This window comes from Perissodus microlepis, chromosome 8, assembly GCF_051167445.1.
Source record: "Perissodus microlepis isolate ML-2025 ecotype Zambia chromosome 8, ASM5116744v1, whole genome shotgun sequence".
Classification (NCBI taxonomy): Eukaryota; Metazoa; Chordata; class Actinopteri; order Cichliformes; family Cichlidae; genus Perissodus; species Perissodus microlepis.
In genome coordinates, this window is record NC_140468.1 from 6,041,159 (window position 1) to 6,060,999 (window position 19,841).

The 19,841-nt window shown below is 41.3% G+C and overlaps 1 protein-coding gene across 3 annotated transcripts in view; it reads left to right on the plus strand.

Moving 5' to 3' along the window:
- The window catches only part of LOC146381243 (thyroid hormone receptor alpha-B), a 156,082-nt gene that overhangs the window by 100,189 nt on the left and 36,052 nt on the right, over positions 1-19,841 (plus strand). For all 3 annotated transcript variants that reach the window (XM_084937185.1, XM_084937186.1, XM_084937184.1), the window contains one exon: positions 15,991-16,369. In XM_084937185.1, the coding sequence (XP_084793311.1) occupies positions 16,314-16,369 (56 nt within the window). In that variant the 5' untranslated portion in view covers positions 15,991-16,313. The remainder of the gene's footprint in view (positions 1-15,990; positions 16,370-19,841) is intronic.

Genomic DNA, 19,841 nt, shown 5'->3' on the forward strand with positions numbered 1-19,841 from the left:
GGCATTCTGTGCCTATCTGGAAAGATCAAGGGCATCACCTTGATGTATCCTTGAGCAGTGTTGCACTACCTCTGGCATGGATGGACGTCTGCTGTTGATGGGTTTTTTTTAAGGTTTTTCTAGGTTCCAGCAAGTTTGCGTATTACGCTCGTTCACAAACATATCAGTACTGATATTACTGATAAGCCTGCCATGGCTGTGGCCTTCTGGGAGTTTTCCTGTTGCTCCATCACGTATCTGCGAAAAGGAGACCTCTCCCAGGGCTGTTGATATGGCAACAGTAACTGTGTGGGTTCAGTGAAAAGAAGCGAGCGAGGCGGGAGGGGAGGAGAGGGAAATCGGAGTCCCAGATTGCTGGCACAGTTGGATAAAGTTACCCGTGCAGTCAGCCTGCTTGAGTGTGTATGGCCGTGCATGCACACACACACGTATGCACACGCATACACACACTGAGGCACGTTAGGCTCGGCGCCCAGTCGCACCACAGACACACAAACTCTCCTCTAGTATCAGCATTGCCAGCTCACTCTGCCTAATGTTGAGACACACTTAATTATGCAGTAACACACACATTAATAAATGCACACGCTCACACACTGAAAACAAAATTTCCTGCTCCTGTAGACTAATTATACCACCTGCACACGCCGACACACCACACAGTCACACCTTTTCCTCTCTGGTAGAGTGACGTTTGGCGTGAGAGTGCACGCGCACAGAGGAAACTCTTCTCCAGCATTTCAGTCTTAAAGTTAAACCAGCATTATGCACCTGGTCCCTGCACTGGTGACCACTACGGAAAAAGTTATTTTATTTTTAAATAGCTAAATAGTGCTGTAGCTGTGTTCCAGGTCCTCCTGTGACTCCTTAACGTGGACAACCTGGTGAAAGAACAGCTTTGGCCTCTCCAGCTTATCTCATAACAATGATAGAGGTTTAAATTGTTTTTAGAACGCACTCATTTCAATTGTATGAAGGTTTAACCTCCTAGGACCTGGCGTCCACATTTGTGGACATTTTGGGTTGTCTAGACCAAAATACTAAATTTTGCTCTACAAGGGCCTGATATCCACTTACGAGGACATTAATACTGCCACTGTTTTATCAAAATTTAAAACGAATATCCTCATATGTGGCTCTCATTTTCTTAGATCGGGTAAAAAAAAAAAAATCTGGTGATTCTTTGTTTTTACATTCATCAGGTCCCAGTCAGCCCAAATATCAAAGAGAAATTAAAAATGCATGCCGTGGAAGAGTTCGGGTCTTTGGAGGTTAAAGTTTCTTGGTTGCAATGATGCTAGATGTTTCCTAGGGTTTACTTTGAAGCACCGAACTGGACCTCTCAGCTATATTTGTACCTTTTTTGAGTTTGAGTTAAGTTTTTTAATATAACTGTCCTACAAATTATGTCTTGCTGTGAGGTGTGGCTCATCCAAGAAGCCTGTGGTGGTGATTGAAGTAGTAGTAATTGCTTTATATATTTCTTAATGCTAAATAACGGCTTTCTGTATCTGTGCAGTGGACCCATACATTTGATGGATGCACCTTTTGTTGTTACCTTAACACTCCACCTTCTTGTCCAAGTATGCTCAGTACACCAAAACGAACAAACAAAAGCGACATAGAAGTAAAATTGCTGAAATCAAGGCTTAAAAAGCAGGATTGCACTAACCAATGGGTGATGTCATGGTCCATCATTTATTTACAGATTATAAAAGAGATAAGGGAGTGTGGGTGGTTGTCAACCACTCATTGTTGCTAATGCCCGTTAATTCTTTAACTTTGTTACGGTCCTAGCAGGGCCTCCTTCTGAAGTTGCCTGTGTGGGCGTGTCCTCTCTTGCCTTAGGTGCCACCTTTTTCTTTCGTACACCTGATTCCCATCAGCAATTTAAAGTATTTAAGGGCAGAGAAAGGTGAGCTCTGGTGCCAGGGGGCCATGTGAGTGGGTGCAGCTAGTGAGCTGCTCTCCTGCTTGGCGGAGAGGAGTGTGTTTGGTTACTAACCACTAACCCTGACTTACTTTTCAGTTTACTGACCGACGCTTGAGTTTTGTTTTGTTTCTTTAAATGGTGATAGCGGCTTGTCCGTCTCTTTTAGCTGAGTTATTAAAAGTAACTTTAATAAAACCCTTTAATTTAACCATTTTGCCTCTCTGTCTCCTTTTTCCGACCCGGACACTTTTTGTTACCTTCCCTAATCGCCTGGACCCTTTTAGGGGAACGTAACAAACTTCCAAAAGGAGCTATCCTTCATCCATCTGTCCTATTAGCTGTGAGGAAATGAACAAGTGTCAGGAAGTGGAAGTATACTATACAGCCTCCAGTTTCACAGAATGCACTTTTTTAATAAGCTGGAGAAACGGCTGAATGTGTGTTTGTAAGAATGGGTTAGAAAGAGGCTTAGCTTAGCTGCATTGAAAGCGGTGAGCTGCAGGTCGCTGTCTAAAACCTCAGTTGCAAACTTTTGTCGGGAGCTCTGCTGCACTCAGTGGCCCACCTTAAAAAAGAACAAGAAACAACAGCCATTGGTGCAAAAGAGAAAACTCGAAGAGCAAAGAAAGAGAAGCGAGCTGGATTTGTTTTCCAAACTCAGTCACATTCTTGGCAGCACCTGAACTTGTCCTTGCCAAAGGAGGGTGGGAAGAGGAGGGACATGAGGAGAGAGGAGAAAGTGGAAGTAAGAGAAAGAAAGGGCAAATTGTTCTCCGCCTAGTGCATTAAAAGTTAATATGTCAAAAGTACCTGAAGATGTACAGCACTGTGCACTAAAAGTATAGCAAGGATGCTTTTAAAAATAAGGCACTGGATTGTCTACATGGGGTTTTTCAGGTATTTGGCAGGATTTGCTCCATTCTGTGGATTTAGGCAGTCTCTTTGTTTAATTGCGGACCGACTCCATGATGGTGAGATTGGGGCTCTACGGAAGCCTCAGCATCAGATTGCCACAGTAAACTCACCTTCCTCCATGCAAACTACAAGTAACCACAGCAGAGCAACCAAAGCAATTAGAAGGAGGCTGCCAGCAACCACTACACACTTGCCTTGGGGGTCTCTGACCAGTCTGTAGGCCTGGTTTAGGAGCTTAAGCAACTGATTTTACAGCAGCTGACATACACATTTTTCACGGTAAGTGTCGAGGGGTCAACAGCTGGTCTCTAGGCATATATGACCTGGGCCTTACTCATGCTGCACTTTAATCTTTGGCCTCAGTTTAGATCTGTATGCAAACACAAGGGTTACTTTAGTTTCCCTACAGTACCTTTAGGCCTGCTGACCATCCTATGTTTACTTTTTTAGGATTAACACAGACCTGTTGGAGAGAGTTCATTTTAATCCAGCTTTGCCCTTTTGTTTTGTTTTTTACAAGCCTGTTCTGTGTGCATTTATTTTTACTTTTGTTTTTAAAAAGTACCACTGCAATAAAGCTGCCTTTAAAGCGTTTAAAACATAGATTAAACTGTGATGGGAAACAGTAAAGAAAACCATCTTAATAAACTTACCAGGATCAACATATTCAAATGTAATATTATTGTTTCTTTGGACTCTGAGAACTTATTATAAGCAATTATTCACCTGTCTCTGACATTTTAAAGGCTAATTGATTCATCTGTTGAATGACAGAATTAAATGACACGTTTATTGGCAATAAAAAAAAAAACAGCTTCATAGCCCCAACCTTTATTGATTATTTTTAACTTTAACTGACGCACAAATCAAGATCAGAACAGACGGCATAGCAGAAAGACACAAAGGAAGGACACAAAACGTCTTTTGTTTTTACTTGAGCCTCGTTAAGATTTATGGGCTGTCTGCTTTAATGGGACAATAAAATGTTAAGAATAGGAGACTTTGTACTGTTGGGACCGATGAAGGGGAGGCTGGCAGCATCATTAGCGACTTGGCCGTGCCCTGCGAGTATTCAAATGTCTCATGTAAATTTATGTCTTCCATTGGTCTTCAGTTTCGGTGCCAGGCGCCAGCGTGATCTGCTGTGGTGTGCCGCTGGGCTTCCCTTTAAACACCTACTGCTGACATGCTGCTGAGCAAGGCAGCTGACCTTTAACTGTCCACGGTTTGTTTGAACACTGTAATTGGGCGGCTACTGAGGTCGAATGTGTGCTCAGACTCCTTAATCTGGGTAAACAAAGGTTTTAAAGTATTTCCAGCATGCCTGTCTGTATGTGAACTGGCTCTGCTGACTTCTCTCTGCTCGCTTGCCTGTTTCAGCAAGACCAAGCAGCATCCTCGTGGGCTGAAAAAACGAATCCAATGTTGAAGTGCAGTTCTTCTTATGTCCACTTGAAGCTGGCTCTGTAATGCGAGTCAGTTCACACAGGCTCTCATATTACTGTGTCCAACACTAAATTTCTCCTTCACAACAACCATGCAACTTTTTCATTAGAAGTCTCCTCTGTAAGAAATCCTTGTTAGGGGCCACTATAGGTGACAGGTGGATGCAAATACAGGAGCCATCTGGCTTCACCTCACATAATTAGAGAGTCTGAAATGAACAGCTAGCGCGTGTTTGTGGTGTGCTGCCTGCCTTTTGACGCATTTGTGAGGTAATGAGCTGACAAAATATTATGGCCTGCTGTGCGTTTAATTGCATTAAACCCCCACCCAAGAAGTCTGTTCTTGAGTTTTGGGGAAGTTCTGGTGTTTTATTCATCGTTTATTTATCACTAATTACCACAAATTAGTGTGTGTGTCTGTTATGAATGTATCCATGCAGTTTGTGGATGAACCTTACTCACCAACATAAATTCTGTTAGTTAGTCCCTTCATCTAAATATGGTCAGTTTTGACTACAACTGCACCCAAGGTGGTATTAATTAGGACGAATAAGGGCTTCAAAATGTTTAAGAGTTTAAGAGTAGTTATGTCCTTTTTTTGTTTGGAATCGTTTTTTTATGCCTTTTTTTGGTAACATGTCTTCTTGATGATTGAATAGCAAAATAAACAGCGGTTCCGCTTTCCCGTGCGTGCTGTTCCACCAGCTTTATCGTCGCCACGATCGCCAGTGAGAGTGGCATGTTCAAAGTACACGGTAAGGACAGATGGTGAAGAGGCGACGAAAGAAATTTGAAAAAATCTGCAAGGGCATAAAATTAAGAAAAAAGAAGAGATGACAGAGATGGTTAATGCAAGGATTAAGAGAAATAGCAGTGGTGGTTGGGGGGCAATATGCAAAACCTGCAGTATGCATACTTAAAGACAAGTGCATGCAAACTGAATGAGAATGCACTGCAGTTATACAAGAGGAGAAACTCTTTTCAGGGTTTTTTGGAAAACTGGGGGATTTAGCATGTGTTGTATATGAAAGCCTTTGATATGCAAGCAGTGAGACGAGGGCTCTTTAGTACATGAAACCCTGTTGTTACGAACCAAACAAAGAACATGTGCCACATTTTTAAAAAATCCAGTGTTTGTTTGCTTGACATCTGAATTAAGGATACGTGAGGCAAACCAAGCGCACCTAATTACACCCGAACGCTCGCTGTCAAAGTATGCCAGAGTTCGAACTGTTTGTAACGAGAGATTCCTACATGCTGTTTTTCTTTAAGAGTTTCCTGCGGCGCCTGTCGCAAGCTGCTGACTGAGTTGTTATTGCTTCCACCAAAGTAAATAAATGGATGTATGCACTTTCTGAGTAGTTTCTGTATTTGTCCTTTACCTGACGAGCATGAAACCTTGAATCCCCATCTGTGTATACGCGTGGATGTTGAACATTAACATTTTTTGTGTATGCAGACATCTGTGTTTGTATATACTCGCAACCACAAGGTCACGCTTAGAAGAATGGCCGCAACAGACGTAATTTTGTTGCTTCGCCGTGATCTATTAGCGCATATTGATAATTCCCTGGCAGTAATTGGCCTGGAGAGAGACCGAGTATGAAATATGATGTCTTTGCCTTTGACTACTTTTAACCCCGAGGTACTAACACCCCCCTCCTCCTCCCCTTTTCTACCACCGTTTGCTCTATGATCGGACTGCATGTGCCACATCAACAACTTTGCCCTGCCCCTTCTCCATTACTTAACCACTAATGGCCCCGGCAACCCTTGGGATTCGGGAGCACTGACCCCAACGTCTGCTGTCATGGTGTGAATTTTAATAAGGGCTCTCTTCAGGAGCTCAAGAGGCTAGGTATGCATGCACCATCATCCTCCACTGCATTAACACTGGCATTTACATTATAACTGCTGCAACTACAGGGAAAGACATGTTTATGCTTTGTTTTTAATGTGTGCTTATTTCACCTCAACTAATTTCATATTTTAAATGAAAAGAAATGTATAAATTTTTGTACATGAATATCTGTACTAGTAGGGCCTTTAGCAAGCACCATGTAGGCTTGACTGCAATCCTTATGATTTAATTAGTGAAGAAGCTCTAAATCAAAATGCTCGGGCAACACATAAGGGTGCATATTTTCTCCTAATTAGACACTGGACATTTTGACATTTAAATAGACACGTAATTGGGGTGGGGGCATATTTTCAGACTCGCTCCGAAGCGTCATTAGGGTTGTCAATCTTAGCCTTGAACTGGTTTTTAGAGGTTACAAACTGCATGCAGAACAATCGAGAATGTGTAACCAAACAGATTTATTGCAGGTTCTAGATTTGCTGAGATAGAACAGTAATGAGGGTGTGTACAAAAATACTTGCAAAGTTCCTGATGCATTCCTGAGTCATGTGCACAGGTAAATTTAGTTCTAACTGACATGCATGTGTGTGTTAGTGGATCTGACCCATAAACTGAGGTGTGCTGCTTCATAGTGACGATTGGTCAAGATTTACAGGCTTCACTTAGTAATCTACTAGGTTAAGTGTCAATTTTCAGCATGCAAACATGTGAAAAACACATGATACGACAGTGAAAGTGCTCTGGTGGTTTTGTCTCTATTGCAAATGTGCAGTTGTGGTAAACAAAGAAAGAGGGCGAAGTTTCCTTTAATTATGTGAAATAATGAGGGTGTAAACGCTGATATGAAAGGGCATCAATTTCATGGATATTTGCTCAATGCGTCCATTAAATGAACAGTTTTCAATGTCATATTCTGCTAATGAATGAATGGATTAATAATAGGCCAACGGTTTAATTAAAAGATTTGTTTTCTGCAACAATCCAGACTTCATGATCTTTAGCGCAGACGTGCTCGACAGCAGTTTGTCCTCTTTCGTATACAAACAAAGTCGCATAAATCCTGCGTTTGCGCGCGAAACATTTTTACGAAGTGTTTGTAAATGAGGCCTGTCATCGTCTTTTCGCCTGGGATACCACAAACAACGCAGTCGCTTCATCGACAAACATTCATCAGACCACTCGAGCTGGTTTTACGATCGCATCGGTCGTGCGAAGGTTTAAAAATATTGTTTGTTGACAGTATAACGGAAGACCTTGAGTGACACGAGACGTGCATGTCAGATGTGGCAAATCAGTTTCTCATTGATGGTTTAGAAGCTGGAAGTTTGCAATTAGACATAGACGCAGCAACATCTGCATGTCAAAGCTGCACGACAGCTTACTCTCACATGAACTGACTGCCAGCTGATGTAGAGATAAAAAAAAAAATGTCCTTTTATTTTATTTCAACCACTTCTTTTCTTTTGATTTTCCCCAAATCGATACAAATTAACAATATCCACATTCTCCATTGTCATCCACCTTCATTTTCTCTGTTTTTCAAGAGCAGAGGTACCTTGATTTTTCTTTCATTTTCTCTTTTTTCTTTCTTTTTTCTGGCCTGAAACGGCATAGAAAGAGAGTAGGTCATGTTTAATTAATTCTGCTTCTCCAGGCATCAACATGCATTCACTAGTTATTCTTTTGATGCATTTTAAAGCATGTAATTAAAGGTGAACCCTGTTTGAGGGGAAAACGCCAGCGTTTGCAGGTCCAATTAAAATTTTGAGGCCGTACTGGAAAGTGTGCTAGTCAAGGTAGATGAAGCTGAGATGTGTGAGTTTTAAAGAGTGTGGGTGGCTGTGCGCGCTTCCTAGAATTCCATGAACCTAAATTTTGGAAGTCTTTTTCACATAAAATGTCATCGCATCAATATTTGATGAATGCGCAGTCATCAGGATCTTTATGAATGTGTCATCTTGTCCATCAGAAAACAGGATCTAAGGAATGTTATGAGTGTTGTAAATCACTTGGAGCAAATGTAGCTGCATGCTCTGCATGCATGCATGCAAAATTGATGTCGAAATCTTTGTAAACTTAACTTTGGGATACTGGTTTGTCAATAAACTTCTGCTGCGTTACTTTATACCGTACTTGTGACAAAGTTTTTCCTTTTATACTGTGACTGCTGCTGCTGTAGCCTCTTCTTCCAGAAATCTCATAAATGCATTAAAATAGGACTTAATCAAACTTATTCAAACCTCATAGATGCTCTATAAGATGCTCACTGATTGTTAAAAAAGCTGTTGTGGAGAATATGGGGACCATAATGAAGCGGTAATGCTATCTTATGATAACACTGGCATCCTGGTACAACAATTCAACAATACTGGACACATTGACAAGACAATCTATGACACATCATGATATCTGTTTAACTGAAGGTAACTGGATTCTGGTTTCTGTGTCAGTGTGCCTATCATTATCGTTGTTTAAATAAGGTGTCGGTTGAAATTGTTTGCTTTCTGATTAGCGCACCGATTTCCCCGTGAGATTCTTCCTCGTCACTGCAAGTCGATGTAATTGACACCACAAGGAGTCATGAATGAATGAATCTGGGGCACATTCAGTGTGAAATCAGTATGCAACAGTTTGCTACAGTTTTAAGGTTGAATAACTCACTGAAAAGGTGTGCATCAGTAGGCAGTGAGCATTAATTTTCTCCTTTTTTTGTTCTGTTTTTGGGTGTGAAAATCATGCCTATGTATACGTTAGAGAGCATTTACTATGGTTTTGGTGGGCTAAATGGATGCACACTGGTGAGGTTCAAAATGTTGTATGAGGTTTTTTGATGTGTTTCAATAGCTGCAGTGACCGCTATAGGGGCACTTTATGATATAAAGTGGATTAGTGTTTAATGGACAACCAATGAATGTTAGAGGTGATTCTCTTCCCTATACTCTGTCTCTTGGCTGACCTTTACTGTTAAATAAAGACAAGAATGCTCAAATTTGGCACAGTTTTCATTCACTTTCAGTACACCAGGGGGATTAGCCTGGAGAAGGCTCCACAAGAGACGTTCGTGGCCTATTTTCAAATCAAGGAGTAATGTTATTGTGGGTTTTTTTGTATGTACAGGGTGGGCCATTTATATGGATACACCATAATAAAATGGGAATGGTTGGTGATATTAAAGTCCTGTTTGTGACACATTAGTATATGTGAGGGGGCAAACTCCTCAAGATGGGTGGTGACCATGGTGGCCATTTAAAAGTTGGCTATCTTGGATACAACTTTTGTTTTTTCAATAGGAAGAGGGCCATGTGACACATCAAACTTATTGGTAATGTCACAAGAAAAACAATGGTGTGCTTGGTTTCAACGTAACTTTATTCTTTCATGAGTTATTTACAAGTTTCTCTTTGTTCACAGCCATTGACATGTTGAAGAGGTTAACACGTGAGGAACGGATTGAAATTGTGTTGATATCTGGTGAACGCAGTAACAGAGTCATTGCAGCAGATTTCAATGCAAGACACCCTACGAGACCCCCCATCTCCCATGCTACAGTTAGCAAACTGCTTGCTAAGTTTCGTGAAACTGGTTCTGTGTTGGATTTGCCAAAATGTGGACACAAGAAAACTGTCACTAATGAAGAAACATCAGTGGCTGTGCTTGCTTCATTCAGCAAGAGCCCACAGCGTAGCACTCTCTGCATGTCACTGGATGTGGCATTAGTCGAACATCCCTTTGGCGGATATTAGCTACTCACAAATGGCACCCTTACAAACTCCAGCTACTGCAGCATCTCAACGAGGATGACCCAGATCGGCGCACAGAATTTACAGAATGGGCAAAAAAAAAAAATTGGAACAGGACCCTCAGTTCACGCAGAAGATTTTGTTCAGTGATGAGGCAAACTTTTATGTGAATGGTGAAGTTAACAAACAAAACCACCGCTATTGATCTGACACTAACCCACATTGGATGGATCCCTACAAGACTGTTGGAACAACAAAAGTGATGGTTTGGTGTGGTATATGGGGTACAAAACCCCATATACTAAGAATACAGTTTCGTTGAAACCAAGCACACCATTGTTTTTCTTGTGACATTACCAATAAATTTGATGTGTCACATGGCCCTCTTCCTATTGAAAAAACAAAAGTTGTATCCAAGATGGCCGACTTCTAAATGGCCACCATGGTCACCACCCATCTTGAGGAGTTTTGCCCCTCATATATACTAATGTGCCACAAACAGGACTTTAATATCACCAACCATTCCCATTTTATTACGGTGTATCCATATAAATGGCCCACCCTGTATATTCATGCTCAAAAAGACCCGAATGAGAGCTTTGACAAGCTCTACCTCGTCCTGTTATTTGTCTTCGAGCTCACATATAAGTAGGTTTGTTTTGTCTTCATTCCAGCTTTCATCAGCTTTACTTCCACTCTCCATGTACTGTATATATTATCCCAAACTTTTTTTTCTTGGCTCTTAGTCTTTCACTTTGCCCCCTTTCATCTTCCCTGTTTCATGCTGTCTTTCCATAGCTCAAGTATGCAATGTACACATTACTGGCCCTAGACCACTTAAAATATATTTTCATGCCCTGACCTTGGATATAGGGAATATTTATACAAGCATAACTTCCTGAATTGGATCAAGGATGAATGAGAGCAAACAAGGACACAGTTAAGATGAAACAGGTGAACTTTATAGGTTGTGGACAGGGGGAGATAAGTTTTATTGCAAAGTCTAATGCGATGTCACTTTTTGACAAAGACTTATAGAACATTTCTACAGTCACACACACACACACACACACACACATATATATATATATATATATATATATATATATATATGGGGATGTTCTTAGTGTGGTAGGGTAGCAGATACAGCCTCACAAGTACTTAACAAGCTCGAGGCTCAATCCTATCTGTGATCATGATACCGTGTGCCACTTTGTGTTGCATAAACTCACAGGTAGTGAGCTTATAGAAGAGAGAAGTTGTGGAAGAGTTTGTCAAACATGGTGCCGAGTTTGGACGATCTGTTTAATCACTCAACAGTCTTTGTAGTAACATGAATTAAAGTTAATGCCTGGTATAAATCAATACAAAGGTTAGGGAGCTCTCTGGGTGGAATTCAGAATTTACTGTATGTCCTTTTAAAGGTTGAACGCTTTAAAGAAGCCTGGTCAATAGCAGAGATCAGTAAACAGCCCGTGTTTTTTGATTTAACACTAAAGGAATGTTTTTAGAGTAACTGTTTTTAAACGGTGTGAAAACAGAAAAAAATCACCACCATCAAGGTTTTTGGAAGTCCATTTTTGGTAGGACCATAAATGGTGTGAAAAATAGACTTTGGTTTCACTTTTCAGATTCAAAGTCTATGTGGAAGTGTGTTAAACCTGCAGTCTTTTTAATGGCCAACAGGGGACAAGTGCTGCAAAAAGTCATGTAGCCAGTATTTGCAACCAGTGACTGCACCCGACTACTACTAATCCACGCTGCACCGGACCCCTACAGCTCATTTTGCAGCTAGCGAGCCCACTGAGGCCCAGGCTTGTGTTGCTCTTTGGGGCTGAGCTCGGTTGGGCCTAGCCCCATGGGCTCATGCCTTGTTGCAAAAGTTGCTGGAAGTAGCCAAGTAGAGGAGACTCTACCCCTGTGATCTGGACTCTGGAGAAAATTGATGGAAACACTTGAACATTAAAAAACCGACAGTTTTTAGTTTTAGGACTAAAAACTGGAAGAAACTCCAGCAGTAAAGTCCAGGCCTCCAGTGCGGGAAATCTTACAATTTAGAACAAATTAGAAAAAAACATGCACTAGCACTTCCCTATAACTCGCTGTTAGGCACACACAATACAGTGAGGAAATGTAGAGAAAAAATGAAGAGGATGTAAAAAGGTTCACAACGAAGTAAAAGTCGACAAAGAGCAGCGCCTCTGCAATTAGCGATGCTAAAGCAAGCAGAAGAAAAGCTGGGATGGCACATAGTTCCAGGGCAACCACCCCAGTGGGTACTTACCCTCTTATAGTTGCCAAAGCTGTTTAGTCCAAAAGAAGCTGTTGTAACTCCTAACCAGAGGCTTGAAGCACTATTTCTACAAATATGCCCCGAAACGAAACCTGCAGCATCATTATAATTTACAGTTCCCTAGAGCCTCGCTGTTTATGGATACAGTGAAGAAAATGGAAAGGAATAGGGTCCAGTTATAAAAAGACTTGTCTTGCTCTAATAGCATATGGTACTTGGATGTAATTTCAGTTCCTAATCAGACAATACTCTGCTTTCAGATTTTGAGCTCATTGTTCCAGTGTGATAAACGACTTATTGTTTGTGTTACAGACACATACTGTTGTAGTGGTGATCTGTTGATGTTGATAGAGAGTAGAGCTATGATAAAGCACACTCCATTTATATTTGATATGCAGTTTATATCACTCCTGTCCTATATCAACATCATGCCACAGTTTGCCCTGTTGGTTTCAGCCTTGTAGACTACTCCGCTCACAGTGTGTGTGCGTGTGTTTTATCTTTAAGTGTCTTTAAGTGCCTACTTCATGCCTAATGTTTAGTCTTTGTGGGGTTCTTGATTAAGGTTGTTTTGTTTAACAGATGTTTATTAAATTTTTTAGCTGATAATTGTACAATTTTTGCAATGTTAATAAAACCAGTTTTATTATTCTCACATACAACTCTGCATTCAGAAATTTATCGGTGGTTGGTAAGGGCCCAATAATGCAAAGTCCAGCAGCAATCCATTTGAATCACAATCAGAATACTTTACTGATCCCTGGGGGAAATTATTTTTCGTTACATGTATATATTTGTATATTACTAGCAGGTTGGGCCTGATTTTACCTTCAGAACTACCAACTTAGATCTCCGTAGTGTATATTCAACGAGTTAATGGAAACATTCTTCAGGATATCATAGCATCAACACACATGCTGCACATTTGTCAGCTGCACATCCATGATGTGAATCTCCTGTGTCTCCATTGGACAACAACCATGGCACATCCAAAGTCACCTAAATCACCTTTTTTCCCTGAATTCTGATGCTCTGTTTGAGCTTCACCAGGTCATTTTTGACCATTTCTGCATTCTTAAATGCACCGAGTTGCTGCCATGTGACTGGCTTATTAGATATTTGCATTAACTAACAGATGAAATGGATAGTGAGTAGATGCACTGTATATAGTGTTGTGGAAGTTTTCCATTAAATAAAGCCTGCAGATGAGCGGTGAGCGTTAGCTAACATTCTTTAATCACAAACAAAGAACAGAAAAACCCGAGCTTGGTGGAGAGCCTGCATGACCGCGGGGCAGACGGCCAGCAGAGTCTCCCGAGCCTAACATGGCTCTCAGTTAAATACCTTCTTCAGGAACAAAAGGCAGTACACAGCTGTTTCACACCTTAAGGTTCACACTCCCTTGCTACCTCCCAGAGTCAGAGAAGAGACAAAAGATTCTTCCTGTGAAGTTGTCTGCTTCCCCCAACTTCCTTACTAGACCCCCACCATTTGTCTTACTGTATGAGTGTGAACATGTTAAAATCCAGTGGCACCAAGGCCACAATAAAATAATGTGATTAATACATAAGTAAAAGAAATTCCTATACAATCGACAGACAGATGGAGCAGTGGGCCTGCATATATACACCTCTGCAAATATAAGGAAAGAGGAGATGGAGGAGATATTTAGTTATCTATGTTGAAAATTGCATCTTTATATATTAGAAGAACATAGAAGTCATTTAACTTTATTTGCATGCATTGATAAATGATGTAGCCTACCTTCATTAGTGGTCATGCTTTTACAGCTGAACATTGGTCTTTAAATTATTTTTAAGTGGAGGAAAATGGATTGATATGCAAAATGATTTAAAGAAATCTTGGTGCATCACCACACATTTGGATTTTATCGTGCACTCTTACTGTTTTCAGCAACCATCGGTCTGATATTATCAGATTCAGGGTTTCACAATCAGTCACCTTCTGCTAATATGGCCACAAAATAACTGATAAAAGCCTCATTTTCCTGTTTAGAAAGGTTGTTTTTAAAACAGTATTGCATACAGCATATTCTCTATGTTAGTAATACTAATTTGGTCTCATTTGTGGCCATTCTTATGCTCTATGTGTGCTCTGTTGTTAGAAAGCTATCAAATGAAGGGTTAGCAAAGGAAAGAAAGAAGCCTTCCTTCAACAACAGAGGGAGGAGGGCAGGGGTTAAAGGATCAAGATCCTCTTAGTACTTACACAAACACACATACCCTTTCACGGATTCAGCTGCTAATCTTAAAACTACTTAACCCTTTGCAAGAGGTGACGTTCTCTAAGCAGTTTTCCAGGAACTAGCAATGGCACCAGTAACAGCTGAACGTGACAGTTTCTGACCTTCAGACCAACTTATCCAGCTTTAACTTTGTGTGTGAATGGAAAAAAAAATCTATTTGCTTCTGCATGCATGAGTAAAAGCCTCTATTTCTTATGTCCAAGGGTCATGCAATGGTAGATGGAGTATGAGACTCAGTGGATTTGACAGCTTAACTCAGTGGTCACAACATGTGGTGAAGTACTTGTTTGGTTGTAGTATGGCCACATCCTTGGTGAAACAAATTCAGAAGACTTTTTTTGATCGTTCGTGGCACAAAACCTCAAACCTGGCTATTTTTTAGCTTTTTCTTGCCTGCAGACTCGGTCTTGTGTCCCGTTCTCACTATATCAGTTGTCTGTATTCATGCAGATCATACATTCAGATGGGTAGTTAAATAATGCCCACTGGGAGAGAGCGCCAACGTGCACCAAAATGCCTTATGTGTGGGATAATTGTAGCTAAACTATGAAGTAGTCTGGGTTCAGTTCCAAGCTCCTACAATTTGCATGTCCTAGGGCAAAGGAGCTTACCCAACTGCTCTTTGTGGTTAGGCCACTGCCTTGTATGACTTTCTATGACTTGCTGCCATTGCTGTTTGTATGTTTTTTTGTACGTGACTGACAGGCAAATTGTAAAGCACGTTGGGTAGAAGTGTTGTATAAATGCTTTCTGTTTCAAAGCAACATGTCAGGTCTCGGGTCGAGTTTGTGTCTCAGGTTTTGAGATGGGTTGGGTTTTACAGAGTTGAGGTCTGATTTCTGTGTCTACCTTGGTTCCTAGCGATTCAAATCTTGGGATCATTCTCTCCAACACATTTTTATAGAGCATTGTAGTGAAAAAAGTAACCTTGACTCTGTGCAGCTTCTCTGATATGAATACTTCCAGATTTCTCCAGCCTGCTGTCACGGGAAACTCACTGTCAGTTTGGACTCTTAGGACTAAAATGAGTGTTGTGTGGAATGTCTTGTTGTCTTTGAAAAGGTTGTTTCGAGAACAACCAGGTCTTCAGTGGCTGTCTTTGTAGCAACTTTAGCATCCTAATTCTGTTGCTGTCCACAGAAACTACAACTACTTTAACTACCTACATTCAGAGTTAAGCCATAATTCCTCCATAATTAGTGACGCGGTTGCTGCGTTCTCTAAGTGCGTTCTATCTAACATTCACACACATTCATCAGAGAGCAACTTGGGGTTAGTATCTTGCCCAAACATTTGGCATGCAGACCATAGCAGCCAGCGATAGAACCACCAACCTTCCAAGTAGTCGATGACCTGTTCTGCAAGTCTAAACTTCAATCTATGCCTGATATTTCAATGTGGTTTCTATTTTTCCAGTGTATTAATCATTAAGTGATCATTATTGTCCTGATAGATGGGAGCTTTAGTCGTGCACATATTCCCATTGTTTCATATCTGGAGACTTTTTAATCTGAGTGTGACCTTTGTTCTCTTCCAGCCTGGATCCCAGTCCTCCCACTGCGTTCCTGAGACTGTCATCCACCTCCAGCCCTGGCCTCAAGGCCAGCTGATATACCCGCGGAACCTACATCATCTTTCATATTTTCCAGCATCACCCTGAGCAACAACACACCGGGTGCACTCCTTTTGGAGAAACGCCCAAAACCCACCTTCCGAGGACACCAGGGACCGGCCCCTAGGGACTGGCCCCTGTTATGTTTTGTTGACCGACTCGTCCCAACCGGCGAATGACAAGTGTGCATCCGAGGGTGGGGCTTGCCTCAGTCTCTCATGATTGGCTGCTGGATGGAATTAAGGTGAATGGAACACATGCCCAAGGAGCAGGACTCTAACCCATCAGAGGGAGAAGAGAAACAGTGAGTTTGAATTATGTATTTATTGTTTAACGTTAACACAGTTTAATGCCTCAGAAGCTAATTTTGAAATTTTGAAATTGCATCATTGTTTCATAATGGCTGTTAAAAGTAAGCAGTAGTCGTTCCAGTTCCTTTATAGCCATCCCATCTCCTTCTCTACCTTTAGCTTTCCTACTGTAGGTTGTATCTTTACTGAAGCAGCCATGATTTTTTTCTTAGTGCTGTAGAAAAGAGGTTTTCTGATAAGGCAGTATTCATTTTTAAATATAAGCTAAGCATCGTCGTGTTCTCTTTTTTCCTCCGTACCACTCGCCCCACTCTCCCTCTTGCCCTTTTCCTCTTGTCTGAATTGTTTCTGAGAAACTAGACCTTCAGCTGCTCCTGACCCTGACGTTCCCGTCCTCGCTCAGCTTCTTCAGCCTGAGTCAGTCTGGCCTAAATGCAAACAAACATGGCGCTTTTTAAGCCCCTTCTCATTAATGAAAACATAATATTAGTGGAATGGACTGTTTTCTCATACTGCTAGAGGAAGGGGCCCCTCTGTATGGAAGAGGCCTCTGGGTAAAGGAAATAGTTATCGCTGTATATCAGGCTGCTTTGGGTTTGAAACAAGTCTTTAATTTAGAAAGCACCACGATTTCCTTTCATTTGAACTATGAAATATCGAAGGTAAAGACACGTCGCCTTCACAGTTATTTGAAGGTGTAATGACAGGTTGGTTTTGTGGTTTCACAAAATAAGTGTTGAAAGCTTCATGAAAGCTTCTGTTTAATCACATCAGGTCTTTATTTTATAGTATTTGTTGTTGCCCATAAGTTCTTAAATGAGCAATTTTAACACAACAGAACTCTGCGAGTTTACTTAAACAGACGTTTCACCCTTAAATCAAGTATACGTGTTTCTCCTCTGGCATGTAGCGGGAGATATCAGCTTCAGCTTGTCTTGAATCTAATGGAAACTAGCTGGTGGTCAGAATCTTAAGAAGTACACTTGAAAAAAATCTATAGCAACACCTCTTTCCACAAATCATGACCTAGATATGTGTGTGCAGTTTCATGTCGGAACTGTCTGTCTACATCCGCCAATTAAAGCGTGCAGCCAGCTAATTACAGCTCAGCTGAGTGGGTTCCCATTAGTGTTTACATCCTGCCACGTGGTCACGAGCATGAGGTCACGGGTAGCTCGTTTTGCACAGCGATACAGTTGATGGGGTTAGTTCGGTAGAAAGGAAGTAGGTCCTACATAAACCTGCTCACAGTCCTGTTATATTTGAACAGATGGATAAATAGCACTTTCAGCTTTTGGTTGCTCCCTTTAGGGCTCATCACAGTAGATCATCTACCTTCAACGAGTATCTTCTTCTCTCACACCACTTCTCTGCATGTCCTACATTTGATTTTTAGGGTGAACTCTAACTTAATATAATAAAAAATGTATATATTTTGGATAAAACTGTCACAAAAACATGAAATGTTTGGATTAAATCATGCCGAAAAAGACCCTTCCTTACAGGTTTGTCGTCTTGTTGTCTTAAATGAGTAGTTGTATTTACACCATGTGGTATATACCATTTACAGGCTGAGCAGTCAGAGGATAAAGCGAGCATTTGAAGGCAACACTGGACACCGGCATTAACATGCAGTGTTTGAATTTAACACCGGAACTTTTTCAGTCTTTCGTCTCCGCAGTCAAATTTATGTAAAATGTAAGGTCATGTTTTAGTTACCGTGTGGAGGGACTGACTGCCTGTTCCGCACCGTCAGAGGCCGACGGATTCCTAAGATAACACGGACACCTGTCAGGAGATTAACAGCTCTGCTCTGCTGAAACAGAAAGTCGGCGTGGCAGAAGACATCTTGCTTCACTTCACATGTGCGGGTGTAATAACTGAGTGTATCTCTGTTTACACCTGTACCTGCTGGCTGCAGTACTCTGCACGTCAGGGATAATTAAAAGGACGATGAATTAAACTCCCGAGGCTACAGACTGGAGTGGTTTCTGCTTAGAGTGGATATCGGTAGTGCGCTCAGCATGACAGTGGATTTTATTAAATCTCTACCCCTCCCTTCTGCGTGTTGTCAACCAGTTGTTGTGATCTGATCCGGTCCTTTAAAGTGGTGTTTTGGGTACCAGAAGGCAGACAGAGAATACGCCCTCCTCCTAAAGATTGATTGATATGTCGTCAGCCTTGTTCAGCTGATTTTTTTTCTTTTTTTCAAATTTTTTTGTATAAATAAATCCATACAAATATGATAATTATACATTCTATGCACTAAATTTCATTCTCGGCACTCGCTTTTGATGCTGTTTTGCTTCGTGCTCCTATTAACGGCATATTAAGATGCACAAATTCCTGCACACGTCGGATTCTTCCTTGCATCGCTCCTCTGAACATGTCACCATAGCTGATGCAAGACTGCTTGCACTGTGTTGCATTAACAGTGGTAAAGGCTTACACCATACAAGTGTTGTGTAGTCTCTTGTATCCAGGAAACTTTGTTCACGTGGCGCGAGGCCTGTTTTTATCCTTTGCACTTATGTGAGATCCTCCCATCCATCATGCACGAGAGACGATCACAGCTCTCGGCTGGTGGTGCTTGTCTGCATGTGGAATCGTTGGCTTTCTCTGTGTACAATAAGTATTAAGTGCTCCTCTCAACTGTAAATAACATAAGGTGGCTCGCAGTAATTGTGTCGTGCTGTTGGATTTGTGTCAGGAAACGCACTTAAGCCTCAAACAGACCTGCTGTTCTTAATTTCTACACGTAGAGACAAATGGAGGACACCTGTCCTGCAAAGGAAAACAATTACATTGACACACATGGAGAATATGTGCTCTTTCTCCAAATCATATGCCGTATGTTAACCTAGAGATGGCCTTAACGACTGTCAGGCCGATTATGAATGCAGTTTGGAGGTACTGGCTGATGAGGACCAGTCCCACCAGATCTGTTCCAGTTGGGCTCAGCTGGTGTTTACATTCAGCAGATAACGCCGTGCAGTGTGTGCGGCGTGTAAAGATTCTAGTCTGAATTCTTCGGAACCGGTCACTGCCAGACGTTCTCATTCAGATTTTTTTTTAAACCTTGTTTAAAATTTGTAACTGACAGCTGGGATTTATGGCGTCACTGTTGCTTGGAAGATGCAAAACAAACACGAGAAGAGGAATGGCGGGCGAAAAAGTTTGTGACATAGAAGTATCCCTGCAGAGCGTCCCCTCCTTGGATGGTCTCGCACATTTTGATGATGCTATATACAAGCCGCATAGTGTTATGGTAAAAATAAAACCAGCTGTGATTGTTTGGCTCTCTGCGCTGCACAATTTCTTTGTTTGTTTGTTTCGTTTTTGTCTCACCAAAAAGGAGAACGCAGGCAAAAATTGAATGTTGGCATGGTAACAAAACGGGTTTCTCTTCTGCTGATTGTATAACAATCTATATTGTATAACAATTTCTGACTGCCCTCAATTATA